This window comes from Anolis carolinensis, unplaced genomic scaffold (assembly GCF_035594765.1).
Source record: "Anolis carolinensis isolate JA03-04 unplaced genomic scaffold, rAnoCar3.1.pri scaffold_8, whole genome shotgun sequence".
In the NCBI taxonomy this organism is placed as follows: domain Eukaryota; kingdom Metazoa; phylum Chordata; class Lepidosauria; order Squamata; family Dactyloidae; genus Anolis; species Anolis carolinensis.
Genome location: NW_026943819.1, coordinates 15,430,154 through 15,453,520, shown reverse-complemented (window position 1 = coordinate 15,453,520; position 23,367 = coordinate 15,430,154). Strand labels below are relative to the sequence as shown.

General features: G+C 42.4%; 1 protein-coding gene across 2 annotated transcripts; it reads left to right on the top strand.

Moving 5' to 3' along the window:
- The first annotated feature begins 227 nt into the window (after positions 1-227).
- Positions 228-23,206, top strand: LOC100553522 (matrix metalloproteinase-17). Of its 2 annotated transcripts, none has more exons than XM_062960981.1 (11): positions 228-367; positions 6,161-6,595; positions 7,251-7,383; positions 7,797-7,974; positions 10,312-10,595; positions 12,817-12,993; positions 13,988-14,078; positions 14,878-14,960; positions 16,785-16,937; positions 20,098-20,355; positions 21,826-23,206. In XM_062960981.1, the coding sequence occupies exons 2-11, from the start codon at positions 6,179-6,181 to the stop codon at positions 22,122-22,124; spliced, it is 2,073 nt and encodes a 690-aa protein (XP_062817051.1). In that variant the 5' UTR covers positions 228-367; positions 6,161-6,178; the 3' UTR covers positions 22,125-23,206. The 2 variants fall into 2 exon arrangements, with proteins under 2 accessions (XP_062817051.1, XP_008114193.2); XM_008115986.3 differs by lacking the exon at positions 228-367 and adding an exon at positions 3,491-3,732.
- Positions 23,207-23,367: the final 161 nt, after the last annotated feature.

The following is a 23,367-nucleotide window of genomic DNA, read 5'->3' as shown; positions in this document are numbered from 1 at the left end:
GAAAGCTTTTGCTTTTGCTACTCTGCTGATTTTGGTGGAATCTCCCCCAGAGAGGGTTAAATTGAGTCTAACCGCTCAGAGATTACCACAACAGAAAGGTTATCCCATTGAGGAGGAACAAGTTTGTTTTCTCCTGCTCTGGGCCCTCTCCATAGTCCATGGCAGGGAAGGGTGGAGAACCCCTCCTTGGCCTGCCCAGGCCCCCTCCTCCCTTCCTCCGCTGCAGCTCCTCCTTTCTGAAGCCTTCTTCTCCTAAGTCTCCAGGCAATGCTTTTCTTTCCCGCTAAGGAGAAAGCAACCATGAAAAGGCTGAGAGAGCTGCCCTTCTCCGAAGGGGCTCTTCCAGGGGCAGCCGGGATGGCAGCAGGTAAGTCACTCTGAGAGAAAGCAGAAAAACTAGAAAGTGAGAGTTCAGGGAAGTGGAAGTGAATGAGCAAGTTGGCTGAAAGAAAAGACGTTTCAGTAGACGGGCAGTGCCCAGAGTTAATGTGCATCAGTGAGGACAGGAGAGGCCGGGGCTCCATTGACCTTCCAGATCAAAATTGAGTTTAAGGGGGTAAAGCAGGTTGCAATGGTGGAGCTGCATCCACCTGACCAAAATCCCACAACCAAATGTAGTTCATAGAATCATAGTTGGAAGAGATCCCCCCCCCAAAAGGCCATCCAGTCCAACCCCCTTCTGCCATGCAGGGATTCTTAAAGCACTCCTGACAGATGGCCATCCAGACTGCTTAAAAACCTCCAGGGAAGGCAAATCCATTGCACTTCCAAGCAGCATATTCCACTGAGGATTATTATTGTTGTTATTATTCCCACTTTTTCTCTCTTAAAAGAAACTGAAGGTGGCTCACAATGTTTAAAAGTAAAATAAAATGTACACTTGAAGACCAAAATACAGTAGAGTCTCACTTATCCAACGTAAACGGGCCGGCAGAACGTTGGATAAGCGGATATGTTGGATAATAAGGAGAGATTAAGAAAAAGCCTATTAAACATCAAATTAGGTTATGGTTTTACAAATTAAGCACCAAAACATTATGTTATACAACAAATTGGACAGAAAAAGTAGTTCAATACACAGTAATGCTATGTAGTAATTACTGTATTTACGAATTTAGCACCAAAATATCACGGTATATCGAAAACATTGACTACAAAAATGCGTTAGATAATTCAGAACGTTGGATAAGCGAGTGTTGGATAAGTGAGACTCTACTGTTTATATAAACACTAAAATAGAATTAAACGAAAGGAAAGGAGATTCTACCTGAACATTAGGAAGAACTTCCTCACTGTGAGAGCTGTTCGGCAGTGGAACTCTCTGCCCCTGACTGTGGTGGAGGCTCCTTCTTTGGAGACTTTTAAACAGAGGCTGGATGGCCATCTGTCGGGGGTCCTTTGAATGCTATTTCCTGCTTCTTGGCAGGGGGTTGGACTGGATGGCCCATGAGGTGTCTTCCAACTCTACTATTCTATGATTCTATGAAACATCGGAATATCAAAAATGAGGATGCCTGCCATAGATGTGGGTGAGACATTAGGAGATAATGCTTCTGAAACATGACCATATGCCCAGAAAACTCACAAAAACCATTAAAATAACCTAAAAACCTATTAAAATACATAAACACCCACCAGTACCCTTTGACTTGGTCTTACAAATGTTCTTCATTGAAAGTGTTCTTCTTTGAAAGCCTGCCTGAAAAGAAACATTTTAGCCCTCCACCGGAAGGACAGCAGGAAGGGGGCTCCATCAGCAGGGAGTTCCAGAGGTGAGGGGCAACCATTGAGAAAGCCCTCTCTCAAGTCTGTGATGATAGTGAGATTGAAAGCAATGTGTTTCCTCAGGATCTCAGAGAGATACAGTTTGCCAAAGAGCCTGGGCTTTTGTTTTAACTGAAATTGCTGTGTTTTTAATTAATGTGTTGTGTTAAGTTTTATATGACGATTTGCACCTTGGAACCCTGAATCCCTTCGGGGAGATAGAGCGGTATATAAATAAAGTTTTATTATTTATTTATTTATTTATTTATTTAAAGCTAAAAACCCTTGCAGAAGAGCATGTTTGAGAGAGAAGGTGGATAGATATGTAGGTACAGTAGAGTCTCACTTATCCAACACTAACTTATCCAACATTTTTATCCAATGTATTTTTGTAGTCAATGTTTTCAATACATCGTGATATTTTGGTGCTAAATTTGTAAATACAGTAATTACTACATAGCATTACTGCGTATTGAACTACTTTTTCTGTCAAATTTGTTGTTTTGGTGCTTAATGTGTAAAATCATAACCTAATTTGATGTTTAATAGGCTTTTCCTTAATCTCTCCTTATTATCCAACATATTCACTTATCCAATGTTCTGCTGGTCCATTTACGTTGGATAAGCGAGACTCTACCGAATTAGCTATTCTTCAAGCTGGGTTGCTGTGGGTTTTCCAGGCTGTGTGGCCATGTTCCAGAAGCATTCTCTCCTGATGTTTTACCCACATTTATGCCAGGCATCCTCAGAGGTTGTGAAATCTGCTGGAAACTAGGCAAGTGGGGTTTATATATCTGTGGCATGCCCATGTTTGAGGCAGTTGTGAATGTTGGGGCCGGGCTGTGGCGCAGCTCGCTAGTAACCAGCTGCAATAAATCACTACTGACCGAGAGGTCATGAGTTCAAAGCCTGGGTCGGGTTAAGCCCCTGACCATTAAATAGCCCAGCTTGCTGTTGACCTATGCAGCCCCGAAAGACAGTTGCATCTGTCAAGTAGGGAAATTTAGGTACTCTTTATGCGGGAGGCTAATTTAACTAATTTACAACATCATAAAAACTGCCAGCAAAACATGAGGAAAGGAATGAGGAAGTACAGCCACTAGTGGACAGTGAAGCAATAGCTCCCCCTGTGGCCGGAATCGTGAAGCTGGGAAAAAAAAGTTAAATGCCTCTGTGTCTGTCTATATATGTTGGCATTGAATGTTTGCCATATATGTGTTCATTGTAATCCGCCCTGAGTCCCCTTCGGGGTGAGAAGGGCGGAATATAAATACTGTAAATAAATAAATAAATAAATGTTGCAATTGGCCAACTTGATTCGTATTTAATGGGCTTCTTATAGCATTGCACTGCACATCTGCAAAGGCTGTTCTGGATCTCATCAATCTCTTAAAAGCATCTCTGTCCATTTTATTAGAGTGACCAACATGTGCTGAAGGAGATGGGAGACCAAACATTCTGCCACAGCGTTTTCCCAGCCTAACTAATGCATGCAACTCCGTTAAACATACTAACAGTATATCTGCGATGTGTCCCACAAAAACCCCTGCCCGTGCGACTTCGGCGAGCCTTTAGTGTACAAAAGCTGCACATGCACGTCCAGTACGTCCGTCTTTGAAAAACCTTCCTGCCTCGGAACTCTAGGTTATTAAAGACGCCGTTCTGTAAAGCATTGGGAGGGGGCGGCCAGAGGCAATAACAGCTAAGTGCAAAGCCAGGGGATGTTGGCAGTTGCTTATTAAGTTGTACAAAGGAGATTAGAGCCACAGCAGCAACAGCAGCCGCAGCAGCCAGCCTGTCCTCAGTCTCCCAACTGGGCTGGGCTGGGGAGGGGTCTTTGTCTCCTATCCCCCCCCCCCCCACAAGAGATGGTGGATCCAAGCAGAGAGTGTTCTTATTCATGGAGCAGTGGGACCAAGAGACCAGGCAGGGGAGCAGAGGGCTTTTCGGTTTGGCACGCTGGCACATGTGAGTAGGAGTTTGCCTTTTTTGTAATAAGGAGATCACTGTTTTAAATTCCCAGGAACTTCTAGTGTGCTCAGAAATGGGAGAGGGTGGACGGGAGGCTGGAACAAAGGAAAGGAGGGGGAGAGCATCATCCTACGGGAGTGGGCTGGTGACCCCGACTGGTCCCTGGCCTTTGGGAGAAATGACCTCAGGCCCACAATAGAAAGGCTGGCCTTCCAAGGAGGAGACTCTCTCATCCTGGTCTGGTTCAGCTTCTCACACAAGCATCCGTTGGTCTCGTAGAAATCTATAGTTTTTAAATATCTATTTAAATATCCATTTCAAAAATATTCTTTTGCAAAATGTGATCTCTTTCCAAATATTAAATGCCCTTCCAGGGGTGCTTTGGCATGCTTTCTGAGCTAAGCAGAGCACCATTCAGGAAAGTATGCAAGCCATGTATGTCTAGAAAGTGCGGAGCAAGGCATTTCTAATAGCCTTCCTCTTACAAACAGTCTACTTGCCTTGTCTCTCCTTTCTGTTTAGCAGGTTGTGCAGATGGAGGCAGTGGCAGGCAAGAAGGATGGGAATTCGTGGGAGGGAGAATGGGAAATGTCTTGGGAGACTGTGGTGTTGATAGTATTTCTAAAAACATTTTAATGAAGGCATTGGTCCCTTTTAATAATAATTTACCAACATTAATACAATTGGCTGAGACATAATTTAATAGGCAGAAGGGAATGCAGAGAAAAAAATCCACAGAGGGTTTTGCTATAGTGAAGTCCTGGCATTTTATCCTATGTCCGTATTGTTTGCAGCCAGAAATCTGGATATAGGGTAATATGCTAAGAGCTGGGCTGGCAACCCTGAGTAAATTTATTTGCAATTCAGCAGCTTTCTCGTCTCTTGGATTCCTTTTCTTGTAAAACTCTACTTTCTTCCCTTAACCCATTCCAAACTAAACTCCGCATCCTGCCATAATCTCCTTCCAACCATCATGAATCATAGAGTTGGAAGAGACCCCCCCAAGGGCCATCCAGTCTGACCCCCGCCATGCAGGAAAAGCACAAAGTACCCCAACAGATGGCCATCCAGTCTCTGTTTAAAAGTCTCAATTGGACTCCAAGGCAGAGAGTTCCACTGCTGAACAGCTATCTCTTCACATGGTCAGTAAGTTATTCCTAAGGTTCAGCAGTGGAATTTCTTTCCTGTCATTTGAACCCATGGCTCCATTGAGTCCTAGTCTCAAGGGCAGCACAAAACATGCCTGCTCCCTCTGCCTTAAGACTTTATCATCTTAGTAACTCTCTGGGAGAAGACTGGCTGTAAAAATAGTAATTGACCCAGGGTCAAGGAGTGAGCTTCATGCAAAATCTGGAATGATTGGTTTGAAGACTTCCAGAATACCAGAGATGGCAGCTATTGACCATGCTGTTGAAGGAATTTGGGAGTTGCAGTTCATAAGGAAACCTTTTCAAGCTCTGGTCTGTGGCTTAGTGGGGGATTTGAGCCTTGCTCCCACACATTTTGAAAAGAAAAATACCTGTTCTAAAGCCATTGATCTCTCTTTTCTCCTTGAAAAGATTTTCACCATCATAAAATGTGTAACCTATTAATAGTACACCAAGATTTTATTATTGCTACTTAAAACTTCCTGAAGACATTCCAATGCATCTGTGGAAAAGTTCATGGAAACCCCATGCTCTCTGCCTATTTGTTGACCTACAATTCCAGAAAACAATGGCTAGTTGAGGTTCAAAATGCAATTTTCCCCCTTTAAAATGTGTGCAGTCCAGTGGTTAGAATCCGGGACCAGGAGCAAGGAAGCATGGCTCCAAGTACCCACAAATTCACACAAAATAAAGGTTGATATTGGGTCGGTTGCTCCATCTCTCCCTGTCCTGCCTCACAGCATTTTTGTGAGGAAAAAGTTAGAGAATCAGCTATGATGCCTTGTGTTGATAGGATAGAAAGGCAATGCACAAATCTGTATGAGGCAGCAATGTTTAAGAATGTTATTTATTTATTGTGTCATAAGTGAACTGAGGGTGCAGTTGTAATGTATTTAAACGCAAACAAAATTAAAAACTTGGCATTATACTAAATGTCCTTTGACCAGTAGCTGGCCACTTGGAGTAACTCTGGTGTTGCTATAAGATCTCCATTGTGCATGTGGCAGGGCTTAAGCTGCATTGTAATAAGTAGCCTGTGGTTTGCTCTTCTCCACACTCGCATGTCGTGGATTCCACTTTGTGGCCCCATTTCTTAAGGTTGGCTCTGCATCTTGTGGTGCCAGAGCACAGTCTGTTCAGTGCCTTCCAAGTCACCCAGTCTTCGATGTGCCATGGGGATGTTAATAGCTACGGAGAAGAGTATATAGTGGGACTGGCTACTTGTCCAATGGCTCTATGAAGGGTATTGATCTGCTTTTGCCCTTTTCTTCACTTAGGCTCAGACATGGGAGGCAATGCTTTCACCTGGCAAAACCTTAGAGCTCTTGCACCCAAGAACCAACCCAAGAAACACAACAACAGTATGCTTCGATCCCTGGCCTGGAAATGGAGCTGCCTGCAGGGTGTTTCAAATAAATAGACAACATTGGCTGAGTTGCAAATGCTACTTTGGGGATCTTTATCTTAGACTGAAAAGAACCAGTGAGCGGAGGCACCAAACCAACATAGCACGTGCCACCTGGATGGAGACTAGGAAAGCCTTTTTGCCCCTGAAGCATCTCATGACGCAGCACTACCAACCAGAGCTCAGGGAAGAGAAGCCGTCGGCTGCATCTGTGTGCTTGGTTCTGTTTTCACTGCTGTTGTTTCTGGCCTTGCCATCCAATGCAAACCCTGTGCCCACTCCCACAGATGAAAGTGGGGAGATAGTGGTAAGTAGTGATCAAAGCAGTGTTTACCATTATTCATATCTTAGATGAAAAATGGGTTTCCCAACACTTGGGGAAACCCAGTTAGGAAGGATAACTTAAAGGCAAGAATTTTGCATAGTTTCCATAAAGTAATTACATCCTGAAATATTATAGGTAAACGTTTCCCCTGACATTAAGTCTAGTCGTATCCGACTCTATGGATTGGTGCTCATCTTCATTTCTAAGCCGAAGAGCTGGCATTGTCCGTAGACACCTCCAAGGTCATGTGGCTAGCATGATTGCATGGAGCGCCATTACCTTCCCGCTGAAGCTGTATCTATTAATCTACTCACATTTGCATGTTTTCGAACTGCTTGGTTGGCAGTCCGCTCCCCGGATTCAAACCTGGGACCTTTTGGTCTGCAACTCAGCGCTTTAACACACTGCACACTGGGGGCTCCACACAGAAATATACATGGATATAAATGCATTTCCCACACACAAAAATGCAATGACTGAAAGAGAGAGCCATCTGCATATTCTTCAGTACATATTCTTCTTGTAGCTGAACTCATGAAATGGCCTTGTAATGCAAAATTTTCAGAAGAATTGAAGTTCCTGCAAGGAAAGGCATAGCAAAATTGATCAGTGTTCTTTACTTATCATCTCTCCCTAGGAGTGGCTGATGCAATATGGATACCTTCCTCCATCTGACCCAATAACAGGCCAGCTACAGACATGGGAGGCAGTGACAAGTGCCATCCGGGTCATGCAACATTTTGCAGGCATTGCAGAGACTGGGATCCCAGGTGAAGTAACCATCTAAAAATTCAGTTCAATTCAGTTCAGTTCAGTTCAATCAATGTCCATTGCCAGAATGGACATTAGGCTTTAGAAGGCATCTATTATCCAACCCTTTGCTCAGTGTGAGTGCCACACAGTTATAGCCATATGCTTACACTTTAACTACTATGTTTCCATCTCACAGACTCCTGGGATTTGCAATTTAACACTTTATTTAGCCATAAAAATCTAGCATCTAACCAAATAATGCATCCCAAAATGTCACAGGATGTAGTCATGGTTGTTAAAGTGTAGTTTGAAAGGGTCCCAATATGCAAGGTGATTTGGACTGATTTAATTGTTGCTCTCAGACTGTTTTATCATTTAATTTATTTTTCATTGTTGATGATTGTGTTCATTTTCCCTTCATTTCAAGCAGATGATGCCACACTGTCCCTGATCCGGATGCCTCGCTGTTCATTGCCCGATATTATCACTCCCTTCCCAGAAAAGCTTCCTTTGAGGGAAAAGGGGAGGAGGAAAAGGCAGAAAGGAAAGAAGAGTCGCAGCAGAAGGAGTGCAGGCTCTGTTTGGACTAAGAGGAACATCTCTTGGAGGTATTTGCATTTAGACACCTCGGGAAGATACACTTTATCTAGATTTGGGACAGAATTTTGTCTCTGCTTGTATTGTGGGAAGATGGTGCATTTCCATACATGGCTTGGTCTACTGCCTGATTAAACTCAAGATATTTTTCTTGGATCAGAGAGATGCTTAATACCCCAGAAGACATGATCAGAATCCAAAATGAGCCTAACAAATTAGAGAGCTGGACCTAAACTAATAAAATGAATTTCAACTGGGGAAAGCAAGGTCTTAGCGGGCCCTGATTGTTTCTTGTTTGGAATTTCCCCATTTTCTGAATGTTGTTCTTTATTTACTGTCCTGATTTTAGAGTTTTTTAATACTGATATTAAAAACCAGCTAACACCTCCCAACAAAGGATTCCCCCAGGCAGGAAGCAGCCAGGCTTTGAAGCTGCAAGGCTGTTCAATGCTAATCAAGCTGGCCAAGTGCACCATTCACATTTGCCTCCAACAATCAAGAGTTCTTTCTCTCACCCTAGACATTCCACAGATATATAAACCCCACTGGCCTAGCTTCCAACAGACCTCACAACCACTGAGGATACCTGCCATAGATGTGGGTGAAACGTCAGGAGAGAATGCTTCTGGAACATGGCCATACAGCCCGGAAAACTCACACAACCCAACAATTAACCATGTTCTGCACTTTTATGACACCCAAAATCAGCTGTCTCACCTGCTTCATTTTCTCTAACTACTCTCTTTTCTCTAAATATAACACTAATCATGTCTGGAGCTTCTGTTATGCAAACAAAAGTGAAACGAGCTGCTTGGAGTGAGTCCCTGGTTTTTTGCAAAACTGGGATATTTAAATAAGTTAATGAATGGGATGTCATATTAAAAACAGAAAAAAAACCCTTGCATCAGGAGGAATCTTGTGTGATGTATAACAAGTGTGTAACACCAGTATGTCGCTCAGGCACATGCGGAGAAAAAGATTAACCAGGGATTGGCCAAACAAACCAATCCATCCTGCTGAGTTTTAATCCAGCTTTGTCCAAACTCTTGCTTTCACATATTAAAATTAATAAGGGCTTCAAAATGCCGAGCCATGGCAGTACAAATGTTAGTGTGTCTTTGCACAGAAGGAGAGTCTGAGAGAAAGAGAATGCAGACAACAAATAAGTTTGGAGGTTTTGGAATTCTTTGGAAATGTCCAAAAATGTATATGGGGTCTCTTAAAGCTATATGGAAGTATAACCAAATGTTTCACCCCTATAATAAGAGGTTTGGGTCCTGTTAGAGTTGCTCATATATATATATATATGTGTGTGTGTGTGTGTGTGTGTGTGTGTGTGTAACTCTGTGTTATGTGTATATGGTTTCCTTGGGTATATGTAGATCTCCCCCAGCCTCTTATGCCTCATCCAAACCCCTTCTCTCCAGTGGGCTTTTGCTCCAGTTGCCTGATACAGGATCTTGCCAAAGGGTGATAACGTTATTCTTGTCCCTGTTCTAGTCACAGGTGGGAGACAAAATTGAATTAGCTGATTAAATTTTGTTAACCTGAGGCATATTTACGGTACACAGTAAACCAAGGTCCATAAAAATAGAATAAATTGGATGTTTCTGGAAACATAGTGCATGTTATGTAGCCAAATTGTTCAAAATCTGCAAAACTCAGTCAGATTTGGTAATGAATTCCAACTGGACCGGGAATGCTAAAGTACTGTAAGTTAACAATCACTGGTGCATGAAGCATTTTGCTCAGCAGTTGATGGACCACTAAACTCTAACAAACTGCATAACAAAATAGCAGGCAATTACTTTCCATAATGACACAATCCATTACAGCCCACTAGGCTCCATGGAGGGAGAAAGTGTTCAGTCCCTGGAAAATGCAGCCAGATTTGTCAATTGATTCCAATTCTAAGTGTCTTGCTGGCTTGCCATCTGCTTGGATGTGAAAACAGACCCCACTCTGTATTAGAACTATCACATAGTAGCTTTTAAATGGCTTGCACTTCAGAATTGCTTCATTCCACCCAATTTAATTTCTGGATATGTGGCGTGCCACAGTGGGAAGCAATATGCTGACTCCGAGTGGGAATTACATGGCACACCAAACTGTGTAGGACTGCAACTTTCAAATTTCCTCTGCTTCGACTAGAACTTCAATGAATTGCAATCTAATATTCTTTGCAGTGCTGCATGATTGCAGTGCCCCTTATCCTAAACCATATAGAGGTTTTTTAAAATCTTACTCAGATAGGACTTGTGTGTTGTTAAATCCTCATTCTAATGTCTCTTTCATTCCAAACAAGGCAGAGACCTGTTGCTTTCCATTCTAAATCATTTCTTCTTCAGGGTGAAGACCTACCCACGGGAATCCCATCTTAGCCGGGAAACCATGCGGACGTTGATGTATTATGCCCTGAAGGTGTGGAGTGAAGCCACACCCTTGAACTTCCATGAGGTGGGCGGCCACACTGCGGACATCTCGGTGGAGTTCCTCCGGCTGGACCATCACGACGGTTACCCCTTTGATGGCCCTGGCGGGATGGTGGCCCATGCCTTCTTCCCAGGAGACCCCCAGAGGGCTGGCAACGTCCACTTTGACAGCAGTGAGGAATGGACCTTTCGGTCACCTGGTGAGTTGACTTTTGACAAGCCGTGGGTTGAAAAGGTTAAGGAGCATGTTAATCTATGGAAGAGAAATTGGTGAATCCATGACAGCATCACAACCACATTATTATTATTATTATTGTTATTATTATTATTATTATTATTATTATTATTATTATTATTATTATTATTATTATTTCATTTATATTCCTCCCTTCTCCCCGAGGGGACTCAGAGTGGATTACAGCATTAAAACAGACACAGGCAAACATTCAATGTCTTGAAATACAATGAAGTACAATGAGACACAAATACACAGACAAAGGCAAAGGCTTCTTCTGCTCTGGAGGCGGTGCTCATCTCTGGCTCTGGAGGAGGTGTTCTTCTCCAGTTCCAAGATGAGGAGCCTGCGTTGTCTGTAGACACCTTCTGGTCATGTGGCCGGCATGACTGCTTGGAGCATCTTTTTGCCTTTTTCCAACAAAGCGGGTACCACTACCCTTTTTAGAAGCCAACCCAGGTTTTTATCAAAGTGTGCTTATTGTTTATTGGTATATGTGATTTTATTTGTTTATGATTTGTTTTTTATTGCTGAGTTTTATATTGCTTGTTGCCTGGGCTTTGCCCCATGCAAGCCACCCCGAGTCCCCTCAAGGAGATGGGGTGGGGTATAAAAATAAAATTATTATTATTATTATTATTGGGTTGTTGTATGTCTTTCGGGCTGTGTGGCCATGTTCCAGAAGCATTCTCTCCTGACGTTTCGCCCACATCTATGGCAGGCATCCTCAGAGGTTGTGAGGATGCCTGCCATAGATGTGGGCGAAACGTCAGGAGAGAATGCTTCTGGAACATGGCCACACAGCCCGAAAGACATACAACAACCCTGTGATCCCGGCCATGAAAGCCTTCGACAACACATTATTATTATTATTATTATTATTATTATTATTATTATTATTATTATTACCTATTTATCTACTCACATTTGCATGTTTTCGAACTACTAGGTTGGCAGGAGCTAGGGATAACACCTTACCCAGTCTACTTTTACAACCTCTCCGTTTTAATCCTTGTTTTTATTAGTTCTTGTCATTTGTTTTTATTGGCTAAATTTTTACAATTGTGCATATCATTTGTCTATTGTTGTGTTTTATATTGCTATTGCTTTTATTCGGGCTTGGCCCCATGTAAGCCGCCCTGAGTCCCCTTTGGGGAGATAGAGACGGGGTATAAAAATAAAGTTGTTGTTGTTGTTGTTGTTGTTGTTGTTGTTGTTGTTATTATTATTATTATTATTATTATTATTATTATTATTATTATTATTATTATTATAAGAGTGGGAGCTCACCACATCCAGCAGATTTGAACTGCCAACCTTTAGGTCAGTAGTTCAGTAGCACAAGTGTTTAACCCATTGTGCAACCAAGGCCTTATATATCCTCCCTTTTTCAAAATACAGCTTGTTTCATGCTCAAGGTCTGTGGAAGCCTACCAATGGGCAGTGTGAAGCAATTGCCTCAACTGGCAAATGCTTAGTGTCAAGAGAGGCAGTTCTCAGTTCTGACTGTTGGAGAGCAGAATAGTGGATACCAAGCTTCCAACCATGGCCTTAGACTCAAGAGAGGGTGCTATCCTTTTAACCCCAGTCAAGCCTGTTTTTTGTAAATGGAATGAGGAGTTGTGTCATTTTGTCATGCACCTCAGGCAGCAAAATAGCATGGGCTAGCTCAGAGACTCAGAGTTTAAATAATGGTTGAACTAATGGAAATTGTTGCAGGAGGGCCTTTGGCGTGTCTTAGAGTGCATCTACACTGTTTGACACCACTTTAACCAACATGGTTCAATGATACGGAACCATGAGATTTGCAGGTTTACAAGATTTTAACCCTCTTAGCTAAAGAGTACAGATGCCTCACTAAACTACATCTCCCAGAATCCCATAGCATTAGGACAAGGCAATTAAAATAATGTCAGACTGCATAATTTCTGTAGTGTGAATGCATCTTTTGTTTCTTGTTTGGCCATTGGAAGTCATTATTCGGCAGATTCCTTTCTGCACTCAATGTAATTTGAGAATTGTTCCCACTTTGGATTAAATAGATAGGTTAGCTGTATGAGTTGCCTGGGGGAAAGTGATCAGAGTAGAAGACATCTTATCCCTTTGGATTCGGTGACTGATCTGCCTGGAGTCTTGTGTCATCCCTTTCCCCAAGTGATTGTACCCAGCACTTGATCTTTTGACAGATGACTTTGGAACTGACCTTTTCGCAGTGGCTGTCCATGAGTTTGGCCACAGCCTTGGCCTGACACATTCCCCTTCCAAGCACTCCATCATGCGCCCTTATTACCAAGGCCCAGTGGGAGACCCACTGCAATACCAGCTGCATGTGGATGACTGCATGGAGATCCAGAATCTTTATGGTATGTATAGCAGTGGGGTGGCTTAGCATTGCTGATCCTCATTAAAAAGGATCTCACTGACGTATCTTCAATAATTGTCTGTTCTAGACAATCACAGGCCTTTACTTGCCTTTACTGGCCTCCCAATTTCAAACAGTTATTTACCTACAGCAGGGGTCCTCAAACTTTTTAAGTGGAGGGCCGGATCACGGTCCCTCAGACTGTTGGGGGGCCAGACTATGATGAAATAGTCCAAAATTAGTATTGTTTTTGTGTGCCTTCAAGTCATTTCAAACTTAGGTCAACCTAAAAGGCTGGGTAAATGACCTTGGAGGGCTGCATTCAGCCCATGGGCCTTAGTTTGGTGACCTCTGATCTAGATGATCTCATAAGACCATACGTAAGCAAAGATACCTCCAAAAACCATCTAGATGGTCTCATAAGACCATAGGTAAGGGAAGGGGGCCCCAAAGACCATCTAGGCAATCTCATAAAACCATAGGTAAGGAAAGGGACCCTCAAAGGCCATCTAGATGGTCTCATAGGACCCTAGGTAAGAAAAGTGACCTCCAAAAGCCATCTAGATGGTCTCATAAGGCCATAGCTAAGCAAAGAGACATTCAAAGACCATCTAGATGATTTCATAAGACCATAGGTAAGTAAAGAGACCTCCAAAGACCAGGTAGACTTAGGTCAACCCTAAGTCTAAAGTTTAGGACAGGGCCAGGTAAATAACCTTGAAGGGCCACATCCGGCCCCCGGGCCTTAGTTTGGGGACCCCTGACCTACAGCATAGAAGGGGAGACTTATCTCTATCAGTCATTCTGTGCCAAGAAACAATGAAAAAAACCTGCAAGACATCATGCCATGATTCATATAAACCTCCATTTGCACAGGCATAATTTTTACATTTCCCTGGGTCAATGAAGGATATTATAATAATTATGTTCCCTCCCCGCAATGCATTTACTAATATTCTTTCTCCCTTCTTTTTTTCAATGCACATAACTATCAGGGAGCAGAATTCTTCATTCCACGGAGAAACCAGAAGTCACCTCTCTGCTCCCAGATCTTCTCTCTCTGCCTCATGATTTTCCTGCCCTCAGGTTAGAAAAAAAGTATTTTGTATTTGATGGGAAGAAATAAAAGGTTTCCAGCAGACCTCACAGCCTCTGAGGATGCCTGTTATAGATGGGGGTGAAACTGTTGGGAATCATCCTGGACTACTCAAGTCTAGATGTAGTTAGATAAATGATAGAGTTAGATTGAGGGAATCCTTTCCCTGTTTCCAAAGCATGCCTAGACAGGCTTTACTGTGTTCACTCTATCCTGTGTAAGTTACATCCCTTACTTTGAAGTTAGCAAAAATGTGAATCTCCAGGGACACTAACTTCTCATTGGTCAGAATGTCTTTTATGTCCCCAATAAACTGCACCATGAGGTTGGAACCATTTTGGTTCACTCTTCTTCCTTTGTTCTTCTAGCTAACAACACGTCCTGCCATCTCTCCTGGCAAGATATAACTATTTAGATGTTTGTTATTTTTCCTTAGAAACCAGTCTAGTGTAGACTAGACAGCGCCCAAGCCTTTCTATCTACAATAGAGTTCTTTTTACCTGAATAAATTTTTTTGAACTTTTATTGAGACTCTGCAGTCCATTGCAATCCTAAATGGTCAAAGGCTTCTCTTTGCTCGCCCCGTGTAAGTAACTGCTGCATTTGAAAGCTTTGCTTTTGCTACTCTGCTGATTTTTGGTGGAATTTCCCTCAGAGAGGGTTAAATTGAGTCTAACTGCTCAGAGATTACCACAACAGAAATGTCAGGAGAGAATGCTTCTGGAACATGGTCATACAGTCCAGAAAATTCACAGCAACCTACAACATTACTTTATTTCTTTGTTTCAGATCAGGCAGAGAATTTCCTGATCGCTGTGTCTCCAGTGTTGATGCTGTGGCCCAGATCAGAGGGGAAACTTTCTTTTTCAAAGGTCTGTATGTGAGACTAAGGTTGACAAACTGGAGAGGGCCCCTGGAACTTTTAAAGTTTGCATAGAAGGCATTTCCGCAGGTATTGCTTGTCATGCAACCCACTAACAAGCAACCTTGCTGGCATTCACTCCTAGAAAACCATTTGGCTTCCTCATCCACATGATGCCACCATTAGAGACAAAAGACGTTACTATCTGTAGAAATGAGTATTATTGAATAGAGTCTTTCTCAGTGAAGGGAAATAGAACACTAAAATATCTAGTTGGGAGGTTGTAAGATCATGAAAACATCTGCTTAAGGGTTTAGGTTTTAACAAAACCAAATGTAGCTTGTGTGTAGATTTACTTAAAAGTAAATGCTTAAAACAACATCACACCGGGATGCCTATGTGGCATTCCAATCCAAAGTGATTTGAACAAATGCAGATTCATTGAGGTACTCCTACAAATTGGCAAACATGTAACAGCACTACCACATTTACTACAAATTGAAATATAATCCAACTGTTCTGGAGCTACCTTTCCCCAGAGTTCTTTTCAGTTTCTGTTAATGAGAAAGTTAAGTAGAGTCTCACTTATCCAACATAAACGGGCCGGCAGAACGTTGGATAAGCGAATATGTTGGATAATAAGGAGAGATTAAGAAAAAGCCTATTAAACATCAAAATAGGTTATGATTTTACAAATTAAGCACAAAACATCATGTTGTACAACAAATTTGACAGAAAAGGTAGTTCATTACACATTAATGCTATGTAGTAATTACTGTATTTATGAATTTAGCCCTAAAATATCACAATGCATTGAAAACATTGGCTACAAAAATGCGTTGGATAATCCAGAACGTTGGATAAGTGAGCATTGGATAAGTGAGACTCTACTGTATCTTCTATATATATAAAAGAGTGATGGAATCACGGCAGCAGACAAAACAACAAAACTAAACACCGCACAACCTTGAAAATTGACAGCACAACCCCTCATCCATGCCTCTAGGTTGATACAAAAAAAAGAAAAGAAAAATAAAGCCGTAATTAGAGGGAGATGAATCATTGTTTTTATCCAATTGCTGCCAGACTGCATTGGATAATCCAGAACATTAGATAAGCAAATGTTGGATAAGTGAGATTCTACTGTAATATGAAATAATTACTGTGGTAGAATAATAAACAACAATATAATCTCTAAAACCAGAACAGTCAATAAAGAGCAACACTCTGAAAGCAGGGAAATTGAAATTCCACAAAGGAAACAATCAGGGCCAGCTAACACAGACAAAAACCTTTAGCAAATAATATCCCCTGATGGCGCAGTGTGTTAAAGCGCTGAACTGCTGAACTTCTGGACCGAAAGGTCGCAGGTTTGAATTGGAGCGGAGAGAGCCCCCACTGTTAGCCCCAGCTTCTGCCAACCCTAAAGTTCAAAAACATGCAAATGAGAGTAAATCAATAGGTACTGCTCCGGCAGGAAGGTAACGGCGCTCCATGCAGTCATCTCACATGACCTTGGAGGAGTCTACGGGCAACACCGGCTCTTCAGCTTAAAAATGGAGATGAGCACCAACCCCCAGAGTCAGACACGACTGGACAATGTCGGGGGAAACCTTTACCCTTTACCTTAACTACCACCAATTCCTCAATACATTTCCCATACTACCATACTTTGCCACAGCAACGCGTGGCCGGGCATAGCTAGTGATTCTATGATTCTATATATGTCAATGGCATAAGAACCCCTCCATTGTCATGTGGGCTTCTCAAGGTGGCTACTTCTCCAATTTTACCTGCTGCCTATTTCCCTGTCCTACCTTCCGATCCGTGGCAGGTCAGTACTTCTGGCGCTTGACCCAGAGCCGGCATCTCACCTCTCTGCGCCCAGCCTTGATCACGGGCTTCTGGCGAGGCCTCCCTCCCACCCTCCGCAAAGTGGATGCTGCTTACGAGAGGCACACGGACCATCGCATCCTTTTCTTCAGTGGTAAGAAATGCGTGTTTGCATTTGTGTGGGAGAGACTGGAGTTGCCTACCTTGGAATAGGGGAATTGACCCCATACCCCCAATCAGCACAGCTTGTTGAATTTCTTGAGCTGATATCGAAATGTTAGTTTTGGTGAATGGTCTATTGCTATGGTTTCTTATTCAGAGAGTGCTATGATACTCATTCATTTTTAGTTGTCATTTTGTTATCATACACTTTGAAATATCCAATTTGACCCAAAATGTCCCCAAAATGGCTACATTTTAGGATCAACAATTTAAGGTTAAAATGTAATAATAATGTTTATTATTATGTTTGAAAAGTAACAAGGTGGGTAATGTCCAAAGAGCAATGAGCTACATTTGTAACTTGAAACAAATTGTTTTTGAGTGCTAGTTACTACTAGTGTTTGGCAACCTTGACATAGCAAAAATAATCATCTTGCAACAGAGATTCTAAGTGTAATCTTAGAAAGAAGAAAGGGGGTTATTCCTCTCATCACACACACAGTCACATATACATGTTCAATCCGTGCTGTTTTAAAAGATCAATGGACTACTTTTACTAACAAGGGCATATCCCAACAAATATTATGATGGAACTCAATTGATCAGGATATCAGCCTATATTTACAACATAAACTACACTGTGTGATCAAAGGCTTTCATGGCTGGAATCACTGGGTTGCTGTGAGTTTTCCGGGCTTTATGGCCATGTTCCAGAAGCATTTTCTCCTGACATTTCGCCCACATTATGGCAGGCATCCTTAGAGGTTGTGAGGTCTGTTGGAAACTAGGTAAGTGGTGTTTGTATATCTGTGGTATGCCCAAGGTGGAAGAAAGAACTCTTGTCTTTTTGAGGAAAGTGGCAACATTTATGTGAAGAAAATATAGCTATCAGTATTTTTTTTAAAAACTCTAAAATCAGGACAGTAAATAAAGAACAACACAGGAAAATTTCAGACATGGCTCAATCAGGGCCAGCAAACATCTCTCAACAAAGGACTCCCCCCAGGAAGGAAGCAGCCAGGCTTTGAAGCTGCAAGGCCATTCAATGCTAACCAAGGTGGCCAATTGCAATATTCACACTTGCCTCAAACAGACAAGAGTTCTTTCTTTCACCCTGGACATTATTCCACAGATATATAAACCCCACTTGCCTAGTGTCCATTAGATCTCACAACGTCTGAGGATGCCTGCCATAGATGTGGGTGAAATGTCAGGAAATAATGCTCTGGAACATGGCCATACAGCTCAGAAAACTTACAGCAACCCAATAAACTACACTTCTTCACAACTTATCGTTCAGGGTCTTCCCAATGTTTTGGGCTACAAACTCCATTTGTCACATTGGCTAGGGCTTATGAGAGTTTCAGCCCAAAACATTTCATGACCATGAGGTTGAGGAATGCTATTCTAACCACTATACCTGCTAGTCACTCCTATACTGATTAAGCAACTTGTGTGTGCACACATGCCTTCAGGTCACCTGTCGACTTATCTCATATTGAGCAAGTAATTTTTAAATGTTCTATTCTAAAGTTGAAAAGCAACTTCCCCCTTTTGTTGCCGACTCTAAGTTTAGCACTTTTCCAGGAAATGTCTCAACCACAGAGCAGTCACTCCTCACCCCATGAAGAATGGCTATATTCATCGCCCTTCAGTGACTTGTAATGTATTATTTACTTGGTGCAGCTTCCAGCCTAAAGCAAATCTTGATTATAATAAACACTTTGAAGAATTACTTTTTTGAGCCATAGCTCCCAGAATCCTTATGTCAACATGACCATTGGTCATGTTGCCTATGAGTTTCTAGAACAGGGGTCCCCAAACTAAGGCCCGGGGGCCAGATGCGGCCCATCGAAGCTATTTATCCGGCCCCCATGGCACAAGGGCAGGGGGTTGGACTAAATGACCCAAGGGGTCTCTTCTTCTCTTACAACCCTTATTATTATTGTTATTATTATTATATTGTATGACACAGCAAACAAGATAGATATGATGGATTTCATATCACAAAATCACATTATTATTATTATTATTATTATTATTATTATTATTATTATTATTATTAACACTGAGGCTGAGTGGCCAACTGTCAGGGGTGCTTTGCTTGTGCTTTTGGTGCACAAAGGCAGAAGGGGATTGGACTAAATGGCCCAAGGGGTCTCTTCCAACCCTCTTTATTATTATTATTATTATTAATAATAATAATAATAATAATAATAATAAACATTGAGGCTGGATGGCCATCTGTCAGGGGTGCTTTGCTTGTGCTTTTGGTGCACAAAGGCAGAAGGGGATTGGACTAAATGGCCCAAGGAGTCTCTTTCAACCCTCTTTATTATTATTGTTTATTATTATTATTATTATTATTATTATTATTATTATTATTATTATTATTATTATTATTATTTTATTATGACACAGCAAACAAGATAGATATGCTGGATTTCATATCACAAAATCACAAGTCGAACACTTCCCAAGTGTCTAGGACTGTGTGATGTATTTTCGGATGATGCGTGCAGATCCCAGTAGGGTGGCCTTTTGCAGTTGGCAGATCGTGATTTTGTCAATGTCTATTGTTTCCAAATGCCGGCTGAGATCTTTTGGCACGGCACCCAGTGTGCCCATCACCACCGGGACCACCTGCACTGGTTTCTGCCAGAGTCTTTGAAGTTCAATCTTGAGGTCCTTCTTCTTCTTCTTCTTCTTTTTCTTCTTCTTCTTCTTCTTATTATTATTATTATTATTATTATTATTATTATTATTGCTCGGTGGCCAACTATAGTCCGGCCCTCCAACAGTCCAAAGGATCGTGAACTGGCCCCCTGTTTATAAAGTTTGGGGACCCCTGTTCTAGAAGATCCAGTCAAAAGAGTAACTTTTTCAAGCTTCAGTTATAACAGAAACAGTAAGGATAGCAGAGAATATGATAGTTATAGTCCACATCTAATGTGGCTGCTGCTGGTGGATGTTTGCACCTTCTAATAGACCTGAAAGTGGTTTGAGGAAGACTGAAGTAGCCTCGAGTTCGGGAATGCTTATGGCATAATACCTTTTCAAGGCGCCACAGATCTGTGGGGTGTGGTGGCTTGGTTTACTAAGGTGCTTTTAGTAATTCGTTCTCTTTCTTTCTCTCTCCCTTTTCATTTAAGGACCCTTGTACTGGGTTTTTAAGGACAATGGTGTGGAAGAGGCTTACCCGCGCCCTGTCACAGACTTTGGGCTGCCACAAGGTGGTATTGATGGTGCTTTCCCGTGGCCTCCAGACAGAAAAACCTATTTCTTCAAGGGAGATCTTCACTGGAGCTATGATGAAGACACAGGACACATGGAAGAAGGCTTCCCCTTCCAAATAACACCTTGGGAACAGTTCTCCACCTCCATAGATGCTGTGCTCAGTGAAAATGATGGTGTGTTGTGCATCATTGTCCCCCTTGCAATGGCTCTCTTTCAAAGCGCAGATTTATTATTATTATTATTATTATTATTATTATTATTATTATTATTATTATTATTTACAATATTTATATTCCACCCTTCTCACCCCAAAGGAAACTTAGGGCGGATCACATTGCACACATAAGGCAAACATTCAATGCCATATAAACATAGAACAGAGATGGAGACAGATGCTGGGACGGGCGGGCCTCGAACTCATGACTTCTTGGTCAGAGTGATTTGTTGCAGATGGCTGCTAATCAGCCTGCGCCACAGCCCGGCGCAGATTTACATTTTTCACTGTCTGAAGAAGCTTACAGCTCTGTCCAGTGCCTCCCAAACAATGACACACCTTCCCTATCTATCTTACCGTTTATTAAGCCCCATCTACACTGCCATATAATGCAGTTCAATGCAGTTAAACTACATTATGAAACTGCATTATATGGCAGTGTAGATGGGGTCTTAGCATGTGTTGGGGGGACATAATTATCAGGAAGTAACCCTTACTTTTGAACACGCTGTTCCATTAGAGGTGGGTCCCAAATGGTGAGTCGCATGAAAAATAATGCTCTGGTTCACACATAATGATTAGCCAGGATGGGATTTTTTGCATTGTTGTTCAAATAAGTAATATCACTTATTGTTTAATAGCTCTTCTTTAACATTATCATTGGCTATCATAGGAGCCCTCCATGGCACAATGGGTTAAACCCTTGTACAGGCAGGACTGCTGATTGATAGGTTGGTGGTTTGAATCCAGAGAGAGCATGGATGAGCTCCCTCTGTCAGCTCCAGCTCCATGCGGGGACATGAGAGAAGCCTCCCACAGGATGGTAAAACATCAACATCCAGGTGTCTCCTTGGGCAATATCCTTGCAGACAGCCAATTCTCTCACACCAGAAGTGACTTTCAGTTTCTCAAGTTGCTCCTGACTTGAAAAAAAATTGGCTATCATCAATCTGGCCATGCCCTAAGAGTAGCGCAGCTTTAGCCCAGTGGTGCACCACCTTTCCAGATCAAGAGAAATGGGGAAAATGAGGCTTCCATCCATAATAGAAACGTGTTGTCAAAGGCTTTCATGGCCGGAATCACTGGGTTGCTGTGTGTTTTCCGGGCTGTATGGCCACGTTCCAAAAGCATTCTCTCCTGACGTTTCATCCACATCTACGGTGGCATCCTCAGAAGTTGTGGGGTTGTGAAGTATCATACCTCACAACCTCTGAGGATGCCTGCCATAGATGTGGGCAAAATGTCAGGAGAGAATGCTTCTGGAACATGGCCATACAGCCTGGAAAACACACAACAATCCATGATAGAAACGTCTGAATTTCATGTGTCAAGCATTGCAAATTATGCTTTGATATTTCAAACTCTACCCTGATGGTTCTCTTTTTCAGCTTGAAGTAATGCCCATCCTTTTCTATAACTCTTGTTTTAGGAACACTCTATGTCTTTAAAGGCAAGGAGTACTGGAAGTCTGACCAGCACACCCTCCAGCCCCAGCCAGGCTACCCTCGTTCCATAGCCAAGGACTGGCTGGACTGTCGGGGGGAACTGTACCCTTCCAGGACCATGCCCACCAGCCCTGCTTCGAGAGCTGAACTTCACCCAGACTTGCGTGGTCCTCAGCTGGAGGTTGAGCACTGTGCGTGCTTTTGTTCGGCCTTTCAAGCACTCCCTTCAACCTTGCTTCACTGCCTGCCTGTCCTCGTCCTGGCTCTGCATGGATTTGCCTAGGAAAGGCAAGGACCATCTCCTTGCTCTGTGAGCATCAGTCATGGTTGCCGTCAGAACAGCTGTCGCAAACTGAAAGAGGCAAAAAGCAAAACATCCCAGTGACGTGGGATCTGGTGAACAAGTAGGATGTAGTTTCTTCAGGCGGGACTGTTGTGCATGGTGGGAAAGCATTCTTCAATAAGTAGCACTTTGGTACAAATGAAATAGGGAAGGAAGGTGACCTCCTAAATGACCTCCTAAAGGGATCAGAATTGTCTTGTCTTCTGGATATTGTTGAACTGCCACTCCTAACATTCCTCATCACTTGTTTTTCTTGCTGGGGCAGCAACCTTTTCGGGGATATAGGATTCCACTGAGTCCCATTCAGTATGGCAAATGGTAAGGATTTTGGGAAGTTAAAATCCACAAAGATGTAGGAAGCCAAAGGTTAGTGATTATTGCTATATGGAACCTCTACAGCACTTTCTTTGGAAGACAACCCTTCCCAAGACACACTTTTGGAGAGTTCCCTTTGTGTGTCTCTCTTAAAAACTGGTAATTCTGCAGCAGGGCTTTAACCGCTCATCTCTGCTACACAGACAACTGGCATCTGCAGCGGTCCTGCTCTTTTGGAAACCATGAGTCACTCTAAGGAAGAGCACAACGGCAGCTTCTTTCTTGCTGTTGCTCCATCAGTGCAGCTGTGCAATGGTTCAGAATTACTTGCCAGGACCTTCCTGGATGATTGACAAAGGCTTATTATGGCCCAAAGACTGTAGAGACCCTTACTGAAAAAACTGAGGGGCCTAAGGCAGAGTGAAGCATACAAATCCAAGAGAGAGGAAGGGAGGGAGTGTCAATCAGCTCACCACAACTGGGCGGCTTAGATTTCCTGTTGTGAATGGAGATTTTAATGGCAAGTTGATATGTCTGTGACCCCCTTCAAAACAAGAAGACACAAATGCTCTATTTAGTGCACCCAGCATGCCTTTCTTGACTGGATGGGATCCATAACAAGGTTGTGTTTTGACAGAGTGATGAAATGGACCTAAAAGGCTGTGGTAATGTTTGACAGGTATTAAAAATATGCAAAGTTTCTGGTTCATTGTAGTTTTGTGTGATTAAGCAGATTGCCTTGGATGTAGGTGCTAAGCACACCAAATACTGCCACAGAGGGAAGAAGAAAGCAAAGATGGCCAGCTGTTCATAATTAAAAAATAGCAACCGGGGCTTCATCTACACTGCTTATTATAATACAGATTGA